Source organism: Bos taurus, chromosome 7 (genome assembly GCF_002263795.3).
Source record: "Bos taurus isolate L1 Dominette 01449 registration number 42190680 breed Hereford chromosome 7, ARS-UCD2.0, whole genome shotgun sequence".
Lineage (NCBI taxonomy): Eukaryota > Metazoa > Chordata > Mammalia > Artiodactyla > Bovidae > Bos > Bos taurus.
In genome coordinates this window covers 81,088,957-81,108,904 of record NC_037334.1, presented here as the reverse complement: position 1 = coordinate 81,108,904, position 19,948 = coordinate 81,088,957, and the positions used below count along the sequence as shown (strand labels likewise).

Genomic DNA, 19,948 nt, shown 5'->3' with positions numbered 1-19,948 from the left:
GTGACTTACAGTCATCATCGCTCGCATCGGGCTCCTCAACCAAGGTACATTCTATTAGAGACAGAACTCCACCTGTCTGGAAACAGACCAATTTTTCATTAAGTGGCTGAGAGACTTGCATAGGTTGGGAAGCTGTGATTTGTAAACCTTATATTCGAACTGCCACAGAATAAACAGCAATTCAGTCTTGAAACTAATTTTTCATAGAGCCCAAAGTTAAATTTAAATGTGTAAAAGTAATTGAATTCATTGAGCTTCATGATTCTTCCCCACCATCTGACTCTCACTCGCAATGTCTGTAAAATTTAAAGAGTCGATCTATGGGAGATTATATGGCACCCCAGAGGCCCCACAGAGTGAATGCAGAGCAGCAAAGGGTAAAACTCTACAACCAGTAAGTGACTTAAGCAGTAGAACTCTGCTGTTGTGATGCTGGATAATATTTTCAGGCATTAATAACAGAAGGTACAGATAGGCAAACTTTTTCTGTAAAGGGCCAGCTAGTAAATTCTTTAGGCTTTGCAAGCCATTAGATCTCTATTGCCACTGCTTAAATTTGCCATTTTAAAAAGCATGAAACAGTCAGGTACAATAAGGAAGGAAATGAGTTGTGGCTGTGTTCCAATAAAACTTTATTATTAAAAAGAGGCAGAAAGCTGTGGGCCATAGTTTTCTCACTCTTGGTACTAAGTAAGATAAAATAGCATTTAGCGAATATTACACAATCAGTAGGAGAAGGCAATGGCACCCCACTCCAGTACTCTTGCTTGGAAAATCCCATGGACAGAGGAGCCTGGTAGGCTGCAGTCCATGGGGTCGCTAGGAGTCGGACATGACTGAGCGACTTCACTTTCACTTTTCACTTTCGTGCATTGGAGAAGGAAATGGCAACCCACTCCAGTGTTCTTGCCTAGAGAATCCCAGGGACGGGGGAGCCTGGTGGGCTGCCGTCTATGGGGTCGCACAGAGTCGGACAGGACTGACACGACTTAGCAGCAGCAGAACACAATCAGTACACTGCAGTCATTTGACAAGATTTTTGAGCTCAGTCAACAACTAGTAATTTTGTCCAGGTTATGATTTTAATTGCCTTATTTTATGGCAATTGCACTTAAATTTCTATTACTTTGGATTTAACTGACAACAAAGTAAATGTCAAGGTTGGCAACTGTATATTACCTCATCATGATACGGTAATAATCTATTTTATGATAGTAGGCACGGGAAAGTCATAATTAAATTAACCTCAATGCCTCTTGAGTGCATGGAACATAAATGGAATAGTCATGTAAAACCAGTACCTTGAGCAGATGCAGCTTTCCTCCTGAACTTCTTGTACAAATTAAAAAGTGTTTTGTAAACAAGAAGCACTGTCTTTCTCCTTCCTTTTTCAAAGACAGTGAACCCAGGCGAACTTTACTAAGTTTCCCTCTCTCAACGGAAGGTACTTGAATAAGAGAACCTGGTGATCACAAAAGTGAAGAACACACAGTAATTAAAATTCTGTCAAGTGAGAGCAGTTCCTGATGCAAAAACACTAGGGCCTGTTTCCCAAGATACCAAGGAATTATTTGTTGTACCATCGGAACAAGCAAATCCCCTGCACTTTGAGCAGAAGAAACAATACATTGCTATGCTTTAAGAGTCACACCAATTCTTACTATTTTTGTAGAACACTTTAGATTTGATTATTTATATATAAGCTGGAAAATAAGTTTAAAAACAAAGCCATACTGAATTCAAAGAATGAGACATTTCTGCCTTCTGTCCTTCATAATCTGATCTTTATCAATTTATTTACATAAGAATAGGGTACATATTGTATAATTACATATAGTAATAAAACAACATAATAAAAAGCAAGTCAAATTTGTTTTTCCTAAAGCAATAAAGGTAGATGAATAGCATTAATATAGCCTACTTTGTATTTAAAAACATGATGCACATTTATAATGTACATTTTTAAATGTACATTATAAAAATACACAGATTATACAATTCAACACAATTTAGTGAAGGGCTGTTTTTAAAGGGCAGTTATTTCAGGTTACATTTAAATTATATGTGATAAAAATTCTTTGTGAAACCTACATAGAAAAGAAACCACATAAATTCTATATGCAGAACACTCCTGTGTTCTTCCATTCAAGAAGCTAAGCAGAGATTTTATATAATTTCACTCTAATTATGACCTCCTGCTCTCCTCAAAAGGAAATTCTAATTTAAATATCAAACCAAAAAATGCTAAGAAAGATGCTTGCAAATACATTGCCTCTGACTCCTGAAATGCTCTGAGCCAGTACTATTTCTTTTTTTTTAATAAAGCTTTGATTTTACTATTTCTACTATTTGTGTAATTCACCACCTACCCCAAATGCAGCTTTACAAAGACTCCTATCAGCCTCGTAAGAACTATTAAATGAATATTCATCACTTAATTATGAACAGAGGTCATCACTAAGAGATGAGACTGTAGGCAACTTTATTTTCCTCTTCATACATTTCCTAGGTTTCCTGATTGGTTTTTTTTTATTGTGTTTTTGGAATATAAATCTGTGATTGTGGGTCACAAAACACTTACATTAACATATGACTATTCCAAACAGTACCTACCTTTACAGACATCTAAGGATGTGCAGGAAGTAAAGAACCCAAATTTCTATGGGTCCCTGAATGCCCCCCATTCAGGTGAGTGTTTAAGAGGGCTGCCTGACAGAGGCACAGTCATCATCTATTTGGTGCCTAAAGAATAACACAGAGGTAGTCCTGGGGGAGGGCGTGGGACTGGGGAATGGGGACGGGGAAGGGCTTGGTTGCAGTGATAGGAATGGGCAACAAGGAAGAGAAGTAGGTGGGAGCAAACTGGCAGAGAGCCAGGGAGCAAGTAATCAAATATGAGGAATAAAGGAAAAGTGAAAAAGCAGAAGACAGAACGCTTCGAGGAGTAAATGAGCAAGTAACAGCCACAGAAGGATTGTACTCGTGAGACCCATTGGTGGAATCAAAGCCAGAGATCTTTCAGAGGACCTGGGTTATCCTGGCCAGGAGACGGCGGTGGATTCAACAACATAAAAACTGAAAGTCAGAAAGGGAATGGATGGGAAAAGACAGCAAGTTCTAGCTTTGCCATGGGCGGTCATGAGTCATCCAGACAGATGGGTTAGGGCCGAGTGGAAGACTGCAGCAGAGACAGGTGGACAAGTGGGCTTAAGGGTCGTTTTCAGAAAGGATATAACCGAGGCTAAGAAAACTGAATAATAATGTGCTCGTGGGTAAGTGCTTCTAGTATTTAATGATTCTATAAGTTGGAAATTTTAAAATACACTGGTAACTCATGTATTAGTCATTATTGTGAATTTTAGCTTTGAGGTAAAAAACCAAATGTTTCCTTGGCAGCTATACACTAATATGCCTAATCTATAACTGCTTATCTTGGATCCAAATAAGAGACTATATGCATTAGGTATGCACAGAAATCTGTACATCTGAATTAGAAGTGAACAATTTCAACACTGGTTTATAAAATAATATTGAAAAATATGTTAAGTGGTTTTTTTCATATTTCATCTTATGTTTGACATGATGTTTCAACACAACTATGAGACTTGAAAATTTCTAAATTTCCTAGTTATTACTAGAAACAACTAGACTTTTTAGTTATTACAAATAAGTGAAATCATTAGTCTTAATGATTCTTTGCATTACCATTGTCATCAGTCTAATCTAATAACTGGGGTCAACTTATAAAAAAACTTGTTTTTCAGTCATGAAATTCCCATGGTGTGGCATTTGAGACTGGCTAAAGCCCTTATTCTTATTCCATTCAGTAGTTAAAAAGACTGAAGAGCAATTTCCAGGTTATTGGATTAGGCATTTGAATAGGTGAAACTATTTCCAGACCGCATGTTACAATTTCAAAGAACACTGGTACATTGAAAGTACATGATTTTGAATCTGGAAATGATTAAAGTACCGGAAAGTTTCATGTTTCATTCTTGATGCATTTAGCTTTAAATTCAGTCACTCTATTTACTTTCCCTAATTCACCTTTCTACCAGACAACGATGACTATGTATAATGGATTTTGCACAAAATGTCAACTTACAGTGCCTTTATCTTCTAAAAAATATTCATATATATTTCATGTTATTGAAAATAGAAACTTATTCCAAAATTTAGATCTTGGTTTTTAAAGTTTATGTCATAATTTCACTGACTCCAGTCATTTTTATGAACATTTAATTTTTACAACAACCCTAAAAGACAGGTACTACTATTAACCCCACTTAAAAAGAGGAAGGAGCTTCCTTGGTGGCTCAGTGGTAAAGAATCTGCCTGCCAATGCAGGAGGTGCAGGTTGGATTCTTAGATCAGGAAAATCCCCCGGAAAAGAAAATGGCAACCCACTCCAGTATTCCTGTCTAGAAAACCCCATGGACAGGGAAGCCTAGTGGGCCCCAGTCCATGGGGTCACAAAAGAGTTAGACATGACATACTGACTAAACAACAAAGAAAGGAAACTGGGGCTAAAAGAAGTTAAGTAAATTGTCCAGTATCACACAGCAAGGAAAGGGAGGAGACAGGATTTGACCTCCATGATGGAGCTGGCTACACTGTCTATTATTGCCTCAAACATGTACAACATTTGCTCAAGAAACTTTGAAAAGATTTTGAAAATAAATGACAATGTCAGACCACTGCTATGACACAGTCCTTTGCATCATACTCATCAACTATCTAGTAATTGGAATCAGTTTATAAAAAATAAGCTTTTTCAATCAATGAATTCCCACGGATTGACATTCAAGATTGGCTATCACCCCTGTTCAGAGGGGAGCTTTCAGACGACCTTATTTTTTCTAGTCCTCAGAATTAAAATTCATTTTGAGACTGAAAACACACGTATTTGTGCATATATGTTTGCACTCATGCATTGAACGTATCTAGTTGGCTGCCGTCTATGGGGTCGCACAGAGTCGGACACGACTGAAGCGACTTAGCAGCAGCAGCAGTAGTAAAAGTAATAATTGTTGCAACCAAAGCAAAACAACACAAACTTTCCAAATTGACTGTAATTGGATTATCTTCTACTTTCAGATTAAGGCCTGATTTCTTTTTAAACCACCTTTATTGAATAATTCCCAAACAGACTAACCAAACCAAACAACACAGAAAAATACTGCTGAAAGGCAAATCATTAATATCAACGTCAATACAGCAATAACATCAGATATATTAATAGCTGACAAAAGCGCCTCAAACATGTGGTTCAGAACAAGCAATAAATAAAATCTAGATGTGAATCAAAGAGAGGGGTGGCTCATGATTGGTTTTCCTGGTGCAAGGAAAAAAAATACGATTTCTTCACTGTATTCAACCTTCTAGCATTTTTCATCATAGATGCTTTTTCCAACTTAGAGATATAGTAAACGTTTATGTGTAATAATAATACTCATCAATCCAAAGTCCTTTCAGAAATGGAATACTAGTTATAGAAACTTTTGTTTCCATTTTCACATATTACAAAGCTCAAGTCCTGTAGTAAGTATTTTTCGGTGGACTCCGAACATAAGAAAAATACGAAACAAGACAGCTGACATTCAAAACTGCAGTTCAGCAAGCAATTCAATTTAACCCATTGTCCATTTTCCAGATGCCTATAATGGAAAGCATTGAACTAGGCAAGAGAGAATTCATAAATAGTGCCCTGCAGAGTTACAGTTGCCAGGACAGACAGGCAAGCAAACACGTAGAAGAAGACGAGATGCACGCACCAGGAGCAAGGGCGCTTGGAAACAAGGAGGAGAGTACACTCATTCACACTGGAGGGGAGAGGAGGGGAAGATGAGGAAATTTAAAAGGCTCTGATCTGAGCCTAGCAGGACAAGAGGACCTTCCACAGGCACCAGAAACATGGATGAGGGAATCCCTGGTCTCCAGGGGCCTACACATGTAAAGGCACAGAGGCAGACAATGCCAGGAAGGCAGGAAGCCAATACAGGGACGCAGTCTGTGAAGAGGAATGGAGGGGGAATTAGGAAGGCCTGGTGTTGTCAGCATGATAGTCCACTATTACTTAAAGAAAAATTAATACTTCAAGTCAAAAATGCGAAAGGTATCATATCCTCAAATATACTTCCAAACTTTAACATATGTGTGACTTCTCTCCTTGTAAATAAATAATGGAAAATAGAACAGCATGTGTTAAATTTTTTAAGTGTTCTGTGCAAAAATTAATGTGTGCAGCACAAATAATGTCTTGTTTGATGAGGAAAAAAAAATGTTTCAGGCAGCACATTTTGGTAGACACTAGAAATGCAAATATCTTCAATTAATATTGGCACATTATAAACAGAAACCACATTAAAGGTTAATTGGAGTTCCAAATGTATATGCCACTCCTCCCCAAGTTCAAAATTATGACTGTGTGCAATATACTGCCTGAAATCGACTCTGTGAGGGCATGTTCCCCTCCCTCAGGACACCTACGCACTTGCAAAGAATTTCAAGTGTGGTTTACTTCGTGTACTTTGTAATAAGAACCACAGAGCAATATGCACTGTCATGGCATAGCTTCTCTACAGTTTCCAGCATAAATATCTTCCACTCTTCAAAGGCTTAATTTACTGGGTGATGCCCCCAAAGCACACCCCTCAAACGTGATACCTTGGCCATCGCCAAAGTATGGCAGGGCAAGTTGAGACATTTCATCTAGCAACTGGAGTTACCAACTGAATCAAGTCATATCGTGTGGGGCCGATCCGGAAGTGCTGATGAAAAATGGGAACAAGAGACAGCTGTTTTCACTGCGGACATTGTCCCCTCTCCTATGGGAAAGGGCTTTGAGTGAGGCAAGTTTCTCTTGGGCCTTTGCCTGGATGTCGTCACCACCTGGCACTGCCACTCCAGTCGGCCAGACCAATCTGTCCTCCTTGGAGCTGTAGAGAATGTCGGGTCCACTGAGGAGCAGGGTCCAGTCAGAATGTAACTTACTGTCCCACTCGTGCTTTACTAGTATTGTGTTGCTGTTTTTCATGGCCCCTGAAAAGAAACAGCACAAAGGTGGGCCTCAACCACAGCCTCGGCCAAGGCCATGGGGACGTCCTGCACGAACAGCATCAAGCAAACAGCCTAATCAAGCCTGCTCCACCACGCTTTCCTGGATCTGCCTGTGACAGGTGACGGGTACAGAGACCACTTAGCTGGTAAGTCCGCTGAACAGGGACTTACCTTGGCGGATGAAAGTCTGGCTGGTGTCCAGCAAAATATCACAGCCCTCGACGATCATTCTTTCTATGGCAAGGTTCTTCCTTATGTTTTCGGTGTCACTCACTTCATCATGCATGACCCTGTCAAATACAATACAGGACCACAGTGAGAGATCTTCTATTATCCCAGTGGGTAAGCAACAGAGCTCCATCTGGGAAGCAAGTGTTTGACCTTGTATCAGTTTAACTGGAGATGTAGGGTAAGTCACACTGGACTTCTAACCTTCATCAAGTCATGACTCAAAGCAAAGCAAATGGAGTATTCTGGAACCGTTGCTTATAAACGCAATAGGAAAGCAACACATTATTTTATGAACAGCTTCTTTCATTGAAATTAGGACGCCGTTTCTTAGAGGTGGAGCAAACTAGAGACCTTTACACTATATACACTATTTATATTTGTCCCTTATAAGTTAAAGGAACACAGCTGTAAAGAAATGCCTGAAACACTGAAAAGTCACCGATCAATCGAAAATATACATTCTCCAACTTCTTACCAAATATGCATACAAAAACGCAACTAACCATCTTCCTATTATAATGAAAGAAATGTGAATCTTTTCAAACTTAAACCAAAATGTGTCTAATCTCAATTATATAAACTTAAATGACATAAAATCATTCTCAAAGATTTTATATATATATAATTATACTTATTATATAAATGTTATATATATATAATTTTTTCTTGGTTAAAATTAATGTGCATGCTGATTTAGCACCATCTCAGAAGCTAGCATTTAATGTTCAGGGAAATCTGAGAAGCCGCTTATGTCTTGCTTCTTGTTCCCGTGGACATAAACATTCAGTTCAGTTCAGTCATGTCCGACTCTTCGCAATCCCATGGACCACAGCACGCCAGGCCACCCTGTCCATCACCAACTCCCAGAGTCTACATCAGGTCTTCACAAAAGACTAACATGCTACTTTGCCATATCAAGCCTTTATTATAAATTCTTCACGTACCTGGACAGTTCCTCTAGTTTGGATTTCGCAAACTCCAGACTTTTTCTCTCCACGTGCTCATGGGGTGTATGAGCCAGGAGTTCATGAAGCGTGATGATATACCTGGGGATCTAGAAGCAAAGCAAGGCCAGCGTGAGAAGGAGGGCTGGGTGAGTAACACTAGACCTTCTCTACTGCACCATCACCACTTCTGAAGAGCTCATCTCTACTCTGACACGTCTGGCTGTTTTACAAATATATTTTTTAAAGTAGTTATTTATTTGGCTGTACTGGGTCTTAGCTGCACATCTGGGATCTAGTTCCCTGACCAGGGATCAAACCCAGGCCCCCTGCATTGGGAGTGCGGAGTCAGCCACTGGACCACTCAGTTTGAATATTAGGCTTCAAACATTTGTTTGAATCCCCACAAACAAATATTTTTAAGAAATACATTTAAAATGAACTATGTTTCAAACCTCACACACGCAAAAACTTCACCAAGTGCCGGGGACCAGCCCCGGCTGATCCAGGGTATTCGAAGGAGAGACGGCATAGGCGAGGATCAGGATACAATAGCTTCAATTAGATATTAATTAAAGATATAAAGAGTAATAGAATAAGGATAGCTCAGTAGGAAAATTCAGTGGAGAAAAGAGGCTGAGTAGCTTGGTTTACGCGGGAGACCAATAAAACTTCAAGACAAGAAGTTTGCACCACTTACGTAGGCCGCAGGCGTCCTTCCGTTCTCCCGAAGGAGAGGAGACACTGAGGCCTCCCTGGTCGGATCTTAGAAGCCCAGGCATACTTAGTAAGCATGGTGGGTTCCGCGCTCCAGATGGAGACTCAGCCAGAGTGAGAGAGAGAGCGACATGGGGAGACCAGTATTTCGAGAAACTGATCCCAATTCTTTATTTTCCAGAGTCTGTTTTTATACACTGAGATGTTATACAAAAGTCACGCGGGGTCAGCAGTCCTGACTTTTATCAAAGTCAGGTGCTTCATACAAATGTATACAGAGGTCTTAGGGGTGTTACATCATCTTCTGGCCAGGGGGGCCTGCTGACAATTTACGACCCTCTCCTTGTGACAGCGGTCAGTCAATCAGGACACTTATTTCTCAAAACAGACGCCACCCAAATAAAGTTACATTCCTACAGGGTGAGGGTGTAGTGGGTTTTAGTTAAGGAAAGAATTTACTTAGCCTAAGGTCTAACGTGATTAATATCAAAGGTTAATTCTATATATTCATTAATGTGTGTAAGGTCAGGGGATATGGAGACTTAGCAACAAACGTTGGCTCAACAAATGAAAAACCCTTCACCAATACAATTTCTAATTAGCCCATTATACTTATACTAATAGTTTTCTAACTTTTCTAAGGAACCTGTTTTTAGAAGGTTTAAAGCATCTCGTGCCTCTCACGGTTGGGAGGCTGTGAGCAATCACATGTGGCCGGACGAGCCTGTCAGGCAGGCTAGAGAACCTTCAGAGGAGTTTGTAGGTTAAAACACTCTTGTCACACCCAAGAGTTTTTATTGACTGGAGCTCTAGGTTAACTCCTTCTCCGAAAGAGGTGGTGGGGGACAGCCCCCCGTAAAGTCAGAGGTGTAGGTAAGAGCACAAAGTAGTAAAGTAGGCAGGCTCTGGTTATGGGGGTAGACGCTCGAGGATTTCCAGGGGGACTCCTGAGGCTCGATCCCGCCTTTGCGTATGTCGAGCCTCCTTCCTCATGACCTTTGCCATGAGCGGAGTACCTCACTCTGGCCCCCAACAACCAAGAACACATGAAGATAATAAGGCACAAAGAAACAACTGTTTCTTTAGATTTTTAATATAATCATATATTTCTCAATCATAATTTTTGAAAACTGGTTCATAGGGGAAAAGATACAGTTATCAGCAAGTCACTTGAGTCTGTATTTTAGATTTATTTGTCTGTTTACAATTTTTTAATAGACAATCCTATTGCAATGTTCTCTTTAAGAATCAAAATGTGGGAAAAGATATGTTTACCCTTATTACATTCTGATCCCGCTTTACCTCAACTCATCCTTCTAGCAGTAAGCAGTATTGCTTAATTAGATCATTTGTTTATGCTTTTATTAATGAACAGACTATCTATCTGAATTCTCTCAAAAGCAGAAACGCCACCAACCCTGTGGAGGATTTAATAGAACACAATGAAGAATTAACTCAAGTTAAATATGTTGATTTAACTTGACATATTTTTTACTGGCTTATAAACAAAAAATTGTTAGAAAGCAGGGGCAGTGGGTTTAATTTTAATAAAAACCTGCATGAACAACAGCTACCATAATGCTGTCCGCTATGGGTCAGATTGGGAGTTTGAGGTTTGCATCCATCCTCCAGCAAAACATAAGGATCATTTCCCCACTTTATGGACAAGGACACAAAGCATGAAGAGGTTCCATAACTTGCCCAAAGTGGCCTCACAGTAAATGGCAGAGCCAACCATGAGCCCAGCTCTGACCAGTGCACTAGTCTAGTGGGTGTCTCTGCAGGGACTGGGGGTCTTACTCAGCCTTTGAAAGGACCCCTAAGAATGAAGAAAGTAAAGCAGCTTCCCAGACTCTGTGGGTAGCTCCTTTCATGTTGACCTGAGGCTTTGTCAGCTCTATCTACAAATCTGCTGTTCCTCTCTTGCCTTCACTGAGTCATTTGCTAATATTTACTGCATACCCAGATCACCCATGGGTACAGAGGGCAGTGCCCTAAGCACAGACATCTATCAGCAGTTCATACTCTAGGATCATGTCCTAGAGACTGTCATCAAGTCAGGGTTTTGGAAGTGTAGTATCCTCAGTTATAGGAGGATGGGTCACAAGAGAACCCTTCCTCTGAAGCTAATGTGAGGCTTTGTGACTCTCTACCCCATAAACTTCTCACTAAGACAGCTGGTTGGGCCATTCCTCTTGGTGAAGGCTGCTGGGATAAGTATGCTTTCAAATATCCCTTTTGTACAATGCCATGACTGATAAAAGTTTGCCTCTAAGTTAGTAGTTCTACAAGAAAATCAAGGCAATCAATAGCTAAGGTACTCAATTTTTCATAACAAGTGGAGGGCAGGAGTGGGAGAGCCTGACTGCTTATAATGTTCTGAAAATCCACAAAACCAAGCTCAGTCAATAGCTTCATGGTCCTCCCCAAATCATTAAATCTATTTTAGAAAGCTCCTTGGCTAAGTGTCAAGTGGATGGATTTGAAAGTAACTGGCCCATCTCACTTTCTGGTAGAGAAACCAAGAAGCCTGAAACGACCAAAAAGCAGGCGAAGGACTTCTGCAGAGAGAAATGGACAGCGCTCCAAAGAGCTCATCTGACATATTCAAGAACTGATTATAAATCTGTCCCCGCAAAAGACCTTGGAGCTTCCCAGGTGGTGCAGCGGTAAAAAAAATCCACATGCAAATGCAGGAGACATAGGAGATGTAAAAGACAAGGGTTCGATACCTGGGTTGGGCCGGAAAAATCCCCTGGAGGAGGAAATGGCAACCCACTCCAGTATTCTTGCCTGGAAAATTCCATGGACAGAGGAACCTGGTGGGCTACAGTCCATGGGGTTGCAAAGAGTCAGATAAGAGTGAGCGCTCATGCACGTGCATGCACGCGCACACACACACACACACACACACACACACCCCATGGGGTCACAAAAAGTCACATATGACTCAGTGCGCACACACACCCCCCAAAACCCAAGGATCATAGTAAGTATTGTCTAGATGAATCATAATTCTTTCAATTATGAAATAATACTGTCACCTTTAGACACTAATTAGCTTGCTCTTTAGTTACAGTAAATAGGTAAGTAGAGAAGCAAGTGGTTACTTCCTGGAGGACCTCTAACAGCACTGTCCTTCTCAGAAGCATATTTCATGATTTGCTCATCTATGGATATATGAGCAGCTGAAGACAATTTAAATAGTACTAGCCAAACCAGTTTTTGCTAAATAAAAATTAAGTTAATCACTACTGTATTGTCTATAACACATATCTTGGTAACACAAACTTTCTTGTCTGATATTAATAGTCCAATTGACTATTGGACTATAGTCCAATTCACTGCATCATCAATTAAGGATACATTCACTATAATTCCTCCATGCTTCCATAGCTCAGCCTAATTCACTCACAGTAACAACTGACCTACTCAACAAACAGCCCAGAAGAGGTGGAATATAACACTTCTCTAAATATACACAGGCTAAAAGTTTCCATTTACTTCTCTTCCTCCTTTGGCCCCCATACCAACTTTTGCCTCCATATCTAGAGTCGGCAGTGGCCTCTTGGCAGTACGAGCTAAGGTCACCTCTTACACTCTTGATCTAAGGAAAAAAGCATCACACCCCAGTCTTATCCCAAGGTGTCCAGCTTACATTGGAGCAAGGCAGATGTGCAGAAGTACCACTGCTAATACAATTTATGCAGAGGGAAGCAGACCATCTGAGGGAGCAAACGCCTCAGGGTTCCTCAGGCAAAGGACCCAAAGGGAACAAGAAGTATAGAATGAACCTAGCAAGAAAAACCTTCAAGTTTCTAGAAAGGGCAGTTTTCTCCCAAGTGTTCTACGTGGTCTCTCCTAGGAAGAAGACAGGAGGGAGAATAAGGCATTTGGGCAGCAACTCCAATGTTTTCTGCTCTTGGTCTGTTCAAAATAGCTAGAGAGAAGGAAAACAGTTTTGGAGAAGCAAATAAATAAGAGCAGAATTCAGAGCTCTTTCAATTTGCACATTTCTTGCAGTTGCACCAATTCTGGCTAAATTCTTTTAAGTTTGAGGCTTCTTCCAGCACCCGCTGGTTACCCTAGTCTCAAAAAAAAAACAGACAATCTCAACATCTGACCCTTTAGCTTAATTCTAGGATCTGGAGGGAGGGATCTGAGACTTAGAAGGTTAGTTAGTTACCCAGCTCAAATTTCTAGTCTGGTCCCCCAGAGAGCCAGGGCTCTGGGAGATATTTAGAGCTCAACTGTCCCAATTTTAAACTTAAGAAACAGAAATTCAGATTGGTTCAGTTAAGTTTCCCAATGCTACCACTGAAGGGAGAGCAGGACATGCAGGTCTCCTAAATACTCCCAATCCAATGGTCCCTTTTGGACATTATGGGAATTCATTCCCTGGGATCAATCAAAATGCCAAGTTGTTGTTATTGGGCTTAAACTCCAGGCGGAGAAAAGAAGGTTAGAAGAAGACTATCTCAGCATTTTTAAGAAATCCAAAGGCCTTTCCAAGGCCCTACATTCAACTGTTTGGACACCTGATCTAAAATTCAAGTACAGTTCTTGCATTTTAAACCACTGAGAGACACACGAAGGGAAATAAACAATACTTGAAAAGGCATTCGTGGGCTTTCAGGAAGGGAGTGAGGTTCCTCTCTGAATGTTCCATGCATCTTTCACAACCCTACCTTTGTTTATCCACCTGAGTTGAGGGTTGCTAGGCAGACAGGATTTAGAGAATTTAATCATAACCTAGAGCTAATTGCCAAAGATTCAAATAGAATCTCAGAACATTGAATAAAATTTTGTTTCACTCTAAACAAAATCTCAAATTATAATTTTGTATAAGGTTTTTAAAACTCATTTTTTTCTTTGTAGTTTCTCTTATGGAATATTTGTTCAGAGAGGCAAAGAGTTAAACAATTCAGTTCCATGGTAAAGAAAAAACACAAGGGCATTACAAAGTTTCACTATACTTAAGTTGTTACACATGCATCCTTTTGATTTTTTAAAATCTTACTAAACTTCTACAGTGACTTCCAGGATTTCAAGCAGGAGAGACAAACTTTAAGACAAACAATTATGAACCAGAGCAGCATCTCTCTCAGAGGCTATGAAACGATCAGCTGAGGTCAGAGATATCCGTTCAGAGGGACAAAGCCCTCCACAGAAACCATAACACACATGATTAGAAGAGTCGGTTTGCCACATAACAATTTGGAGGGCTGGATTGAAGCCCCACAAATTCCACAACGGGAACACTCGATGCTTTTCCAAAAGAACAAAATCAACACTTTTTAAAAGGATAGGAGATTCAATTCACATTTTGGCCTCTGCAGCTCTCACTAAAGAGTGGTGAAGTCTTAGATACAGGAAAGGCGCAAGTGTACTTGATCTTTGGGGTTGCTCTAACCCCCAAAAGTGAAGGTCGGGACAAGCCCTAGATTCACTGGAGCAACCTGACTAGGGGCCAGGAGCCTCTGGCTCCTTCGTCTCCCCACAGCCTCTGTGATGGGGAAGGTTCTTCTTGCGTTCTGCAGAGCTCCGGCCAAGGGAGACTCGGCAGCAACAAGAACAGGGCAGGAAAACAAACACCTTCCCAGCAGTCCTTCCTACCCCCCACCCCACCCCCCGGCCCCAGAACCTTTTATGCAACCAGCCCGCACTGGAACATTTGCACGGCAGCCTATTTCTGTAAACCCAATAATATTTTTAAACATGCTGGAGGAGGAGACTCCATGGAAGAGGTCTGTGAGGAATCTTTCTGCAGAGTGAAATTTGTGCTGCTTTAAAAAAAAAAAAAAAATCACTCCTGATTTAATTGTCTCAAAAATGCCTGGTTTTCTTACAAACACTAGACAGACTGGAGAGAATGTGTGGCAAAGATTTGTTTATCTCAGGGTCAAGCTCAAGATGACAGAGGAGGTGTCACAACCTCCCACACGGAACACTTGCACATCTCATGCTGGTCACACTGGGTATCAGTCACATCGAGCTGGAATCAGTGACTTATAAGACACATCCTGGGTGACTTACCTGAAACATTGGATATGTCAAGAACGTCTCCAGCATCCTCCCCTCACAGGCAGGGTTGGCTTCATACTGTTTTAAGAGTTTGTCAAAGTCTCTGTTTTGCTTACAATTGGCGAGCACTTGGAGGCTGTACTGGTGATTACGCACAAATTCTTGATAAATGTTCAGCATGGGGAGCAAAATATCAAACAGATCAGCTGGAAAGAAGAAGCAAACATGGCCGTCTCTCAGTAAATTACCCACGGGACAGGGACAGACTGCTCACTCTGCAGGAATGGCAGAGAGCGGCCCCCGGAGCCAGGTTTCAGGCTACACAGCCCAGTGCAGATGCCAGAATGACTGACCTGGTAGAATGCACCCCTCGGCAGAGCCCAACTCTAGTCCCCAAAGAACCTTGACGGGCCACGGGGAAGAGTCAAAAAGGCAGAGTCCCCGTGCCCACAGAAGCTCCCAGGTCATCAGAGAAGTTCAAACAATTTAGGATGAATAACATTGAAACTGTTTTACTCTTTATTGCAGCCACATTAAGAGAAACTTTTCAAAGCATGCACTTACCTAAAATTAAAGTAGGCCAGTTGGCTATTCTTGCCTTCAGTCCTTGATGAAATATTTCGTGAAGAAACATGATTGTTTCACTATAAAAAAAAATGGAAAAAATAATATAATTTAATCACTATAAAGTATCTAGTTTGTTAAAGAAGTTCACTGAATCCTTAAAGCCTTAAGTACATGATATACATGTCTCTGAGGGCCTTGGAACCATACAATCAATAAAGACATGGATTATATCAGCCCCCAGAAAGCAGTTTATCTTTCAACAACACTAAAACCTCAATGAAAATTCTGAGCTAAGCCCCAAATACTGGAAGACAGTAAGCACCAAATCAGTGTCATATAGCCCTCTTTATCAACTTATAATATTGATAAAAACAGCTTTCTACTGTTAGGATGTAGCACTTCAACTGATAATCAGAAAATTAGTTAAGATCCTTCTCTTCAGATTTAATTCTAAATGATAATTCTCTTTCACTAAAATGAGTTTTGACAGAGAGAAGACTTGACAGACCTCTACCATAACCACTCCTAAAACCCTCATGCCAGAAAGGTAAAGGAATCTTCTGTAAAGAATGTAGCCTACATAAATATATTAGAATGAAGATTGCATCAATTAAAGATCCAAACTTCTAGAAGGTTTAAGAAGGGGAGTTATCAAAATAATATTTGCTTTCTCCTCACTAGAATTAATCTACTGGAACGAGCTTTTGAAGGTTTTTCTGAACTAACACATCAACACAACCAAAAACAGGATTATTCATGTCAGTGACATACTTGGGTTTGTTATAAGTCAAAGTCCACAACAAGAAACATCAATGGGAAATCCTTACTTTCTGTGAATGGCCCATGGAACACGACAGATGCTCCTTGTAGACTGTGATTTGTTTTCTTTCACAGAAATTTTAACTAAGCGGTGTTTGTTGTTTTAGGATTTCAACCAAATCTACTTTGGTAGGTGTTGTAGATTAGTCCTTCAATCTCCATTCCATCGTCCTTCTAGGTAGAGAGGACGGGGAACTAAAACTACATTTTCCAGAGTCCCTTGCAGAGAGGGTTCTAGATGTAAATTCAGTCCCACCCATGGACGCACATAGTAAGACATGAAAGGCAGCAGCAGAGGCCATCTTCCTGTTACTGAAAGTCAGTCATGCACATGTGCTTTGGGGGCAATTTCAGTGCCTAGCCTCAGTGGTCTAGTTTCTAGGCACCAGTCTGATGTGGTTGAGAGGCCGCTGCGGTGGCAACAGCGGAAGCAGTAGTTTTCTAACCTCTGGGTTGTATTTGTGGTGCTGTGCCCTTGAATTCAGTGGTCCAGGCCTGCTGTCTGACTTGTGCCCCAGCCCTTCCTAAGGAACCTATAAGCAGTGAATTCCCTCCAATCACAGAGGAGGTTCCTCTTGCCTACACTGAAAACTAACTGGAATATCTACCTTCATATTTTGGTATTTAAATAGAAAACAGGTGAAACAATTCTTGGTGACTCCAATATGCGTACAAACAACATTCCAATGACCTGGCCTTTCTCGGGTGTTTGAATCTCTTTCTCCGAAGGTCTTGTCTTCCACTGACCTCAGACAACACTCTCTTAATCGTACCCTAGACCGTCTCGTTGTCCATAACCGCATCCTCTCCCTTATCTCAGTTTCAGGGACACTGCTCTGTGACCATCCCCTTACCTCCAAGTTCATTATCTTTAGAAACCTGACTCCCCAAATCCCTTCCCACCATCAGGACCCGAGACCATTGATCCTGCTGCCTTATTACTGACCAAAATCCCCTCACAACATCATTTCCCATTCTCCACAGTTTAGATCTCATGGTTCAGTGTTATAACCCCTTCCTTGCACACACCTTCAACTCCCTTCTGTTTTCAGTTCATCATATTAGCCTCATACACACCAATACTAGTTAAACTCAACCCTTTGCCCACTCTTTACCCGCACCTATGCAGCTGAAGGTGGTTAAGAACAACATAAAACCATCCTGAATAGTCTCATTGTAAAGTCATAGCCACAAGCCTAATATCTGCAGTTCTATTACATTTCCCTCATCCATTCACCGCCCTGTTCTCCTTGATTATCATTTCACACCTTTCCCTCTCTTCCCTGACTCCAGCACTTCCCTCCCATCAGCACTGCCACTTGCTATCCTTGATTCCTAACCACACGATGTGTCCAGGTATTATTCCTTCCCTGTCCATGCTCCCACTTAAAGTCAAGCTCTTGACTTGTTCACCACATTCTATCCACTTCTGCCTGTGCAAGTACCCGCTCCAGCAATTCTTCCCTCTCTTTCCCATATCCCTTCCCCCCGCCGCCTCATCACTCTTGGTGTCATTTTTATCCCATCTAAACACATGCACAAACACACACACAACTTTATATTTCTTTATTTACCTCCAGGTACCACTCTGTTTCTCTGATCCTCTTTATAGCAACCCTCCTTGAAATAGTTTTCTACACTAACTCTAATTCCAATTCCCCTTCTCACCAAATCAGGTTTTGGTCCCTCATCAAAATTGCTAATAAGTTCCAAGTTGTTAAACCCACAGTCAGCTCTCAGTTATTGTTTTATTTGACCTTTTGACATAGTTGTTTGTTCCTGCTTGCACTGGTTTCCAGGACAACCCATCTCCTGGTTTGTATCCTACAACCCTAGCTGATCCTCTTCATTATAATTTTTTGAAGGGGTACAGCTGCTTTACAATGTGGTGTTAATTTCTGCTGCACACAAGTGAATCAGCTATATGTATACAAACATCCCCTTCCTCTTGAACTTCCATCCCACTACCCCAATCCCATCCATCTAGGTCAACACAGAGCACTAAGCTGAGCTCCCTGCTCTATGCAGTAAGCTTTTACTAGCTTTCTACTTTACGCATGGCAGTACACACAAGTCAATCCTAATCTTCCAGTTCACCCTCCCTGCTGTGGCTCTTCATACTCCTAACCTCTAAATGTTGGAATATCCCAGGGCTCAGTCCTTGGTCCTCTTCTCTCATTTATTTGTACTCACTCCCTTGGTAATCACATTCAGACAAACAACTTTGAACACTATTCATATGCTATTAGACTCCAAAATTTATACCTCCAGCCCTGAACTCCTCCCCTGAACTCCAGACTAACATCCAACCCTGCTCCCTTGATTTCTACATCTGGCTAACAGCATCTCAGACTTGACAAGTTCGAGATAAAAACTCTTGGTCTTTTCCCATAAACTTGTTCTTATGTCAATCTTCCCAATTTAATAAATAGCAGCTCCATCGTTCTAGTTATTCAGACCCAAAACCCTGGACTTTCCTTCAAAATCCACTTCAAACTCATCAGCAAATTTTATTGGCTCTATGTTAAAAACACACTCAGAATTTAATCACTTATCATTACCTCCATCATCTCTTGCCTAGATTACTGCACTAGCCCCACCTAATAGGCCTCCCTGCTACAGTCATCTCTCACCTGGTTTATTGAAATAGGCACAAAACTGATCTGCCCACAGTCTATACTCAAAAGAGAAAACCAGGGGGAACTTTTAAAACCTAAATCACGTCATGGAATGCTTCTCCTTAAAACCCCACCAATCTCTCCCCATCTCATTTAGAGTAAAAGAAAACATCTTTACAATGCCTTAACTGTTACCCCTCTGACATCTCCCTTCATCTGCTCTGACACTGGCAAGCCCGGCAGGCTCCAGCCTCGGGCCCTTTGCACAGGGCACCACCTCTGTGTGCGTCTCTCTCCCCTCGGGCAGCCACATGGCTTGCCTTCTCATCAACCGCAGTCTCTGCTCAAATGTTAACATTATCATTGAGGTCTTTCTAAAAACTGGCTATAGAAAAACTATGGGACATTCTCATAATGTAATACCATGTAGCAATCTTTTGAAAAATAGAATACTGTCTCTATATATCAAATATGGAAAGATGTCCAGGACATACTGTTAAGTTTAATACATATCTGTAAAAAGCAGGCACGTGTTAAAGTACTTGCCTTTTGTGTTAGAGGGGGGGAAATAAAATTATATTCAAATTCGATTGACCTACAATAAGAAACACTGTAAGGCTATATAGAAAACTAATTAAAACAGTTACAGATAGCAAGTGAGGAAAATGGGGTGGGGAGAGACAGAGTTCAAAGCTGTTTGATGTTCTCATGTTGTTTTAATTTTTTTAACCATGTAAATGCATGGTTAAATGCATGTTTTTATCTACTTAAAAAACAAATAAATAACTAAAATGTTAAGTAAAATAGAATGCTGGAGTGGGCCGCCATGCCCTCCTCCAGGGAATCTTTCCAACGTAGGGATTGAACACGGGTCTCTTATGTCTCCTGCATTAGCAGGTGGGTTCTTTACAACTATACCACCTGGGAAGCTGAAGCAGCACTCAAAAACAAATAAATAACTAAAATGTT

The 19,948-nt window shown here is 40.9% G+C and overlaps 1 protein-coding gene across 2 annotated transcripts in view; it reads right to left on the bottom strand.

The window, feature by feature from the left end:
* The window catches only part of RASGRF2 (Ras protein specific guanine nucleotide releasing factor 2), a 265,280-nt gene that overhangs the window by 137,147 nt on the left and 108,185 nt on the right, over window positions 1–19,948 (bottom strand). For both annotated transcript variants that reach the window (XM_002689373.7, XM_024995302.2), the window contains exons 6-11: window positions 15,540–15,619; window positions 14,988–15,181; window positions 8,235–8,344; window positions 7,231–7,349; window positions 1,302–1,462; window positions 10–76 (exon numbers count right to left, since the gene is read on the bottom strand). In XM_002689373.7, coding sequence (XP_002689419.4) covers window positions 10–76; window positions 1,302–1,462; window positions 7,231–7,349; window positions 8,235–8,344; window positions 14,988–15,181; window positions 15,540–15,619 — 731 coding nt within the window. The remainder of the gene's footprint in view (window positions 1–9; window positions 77–1,301; window positions 1,463–7,230; window positions 7,350–8,234; window positions 8,345–14,987; window positions 15,182–15,539; window positions 15,620–19,948) is intronic.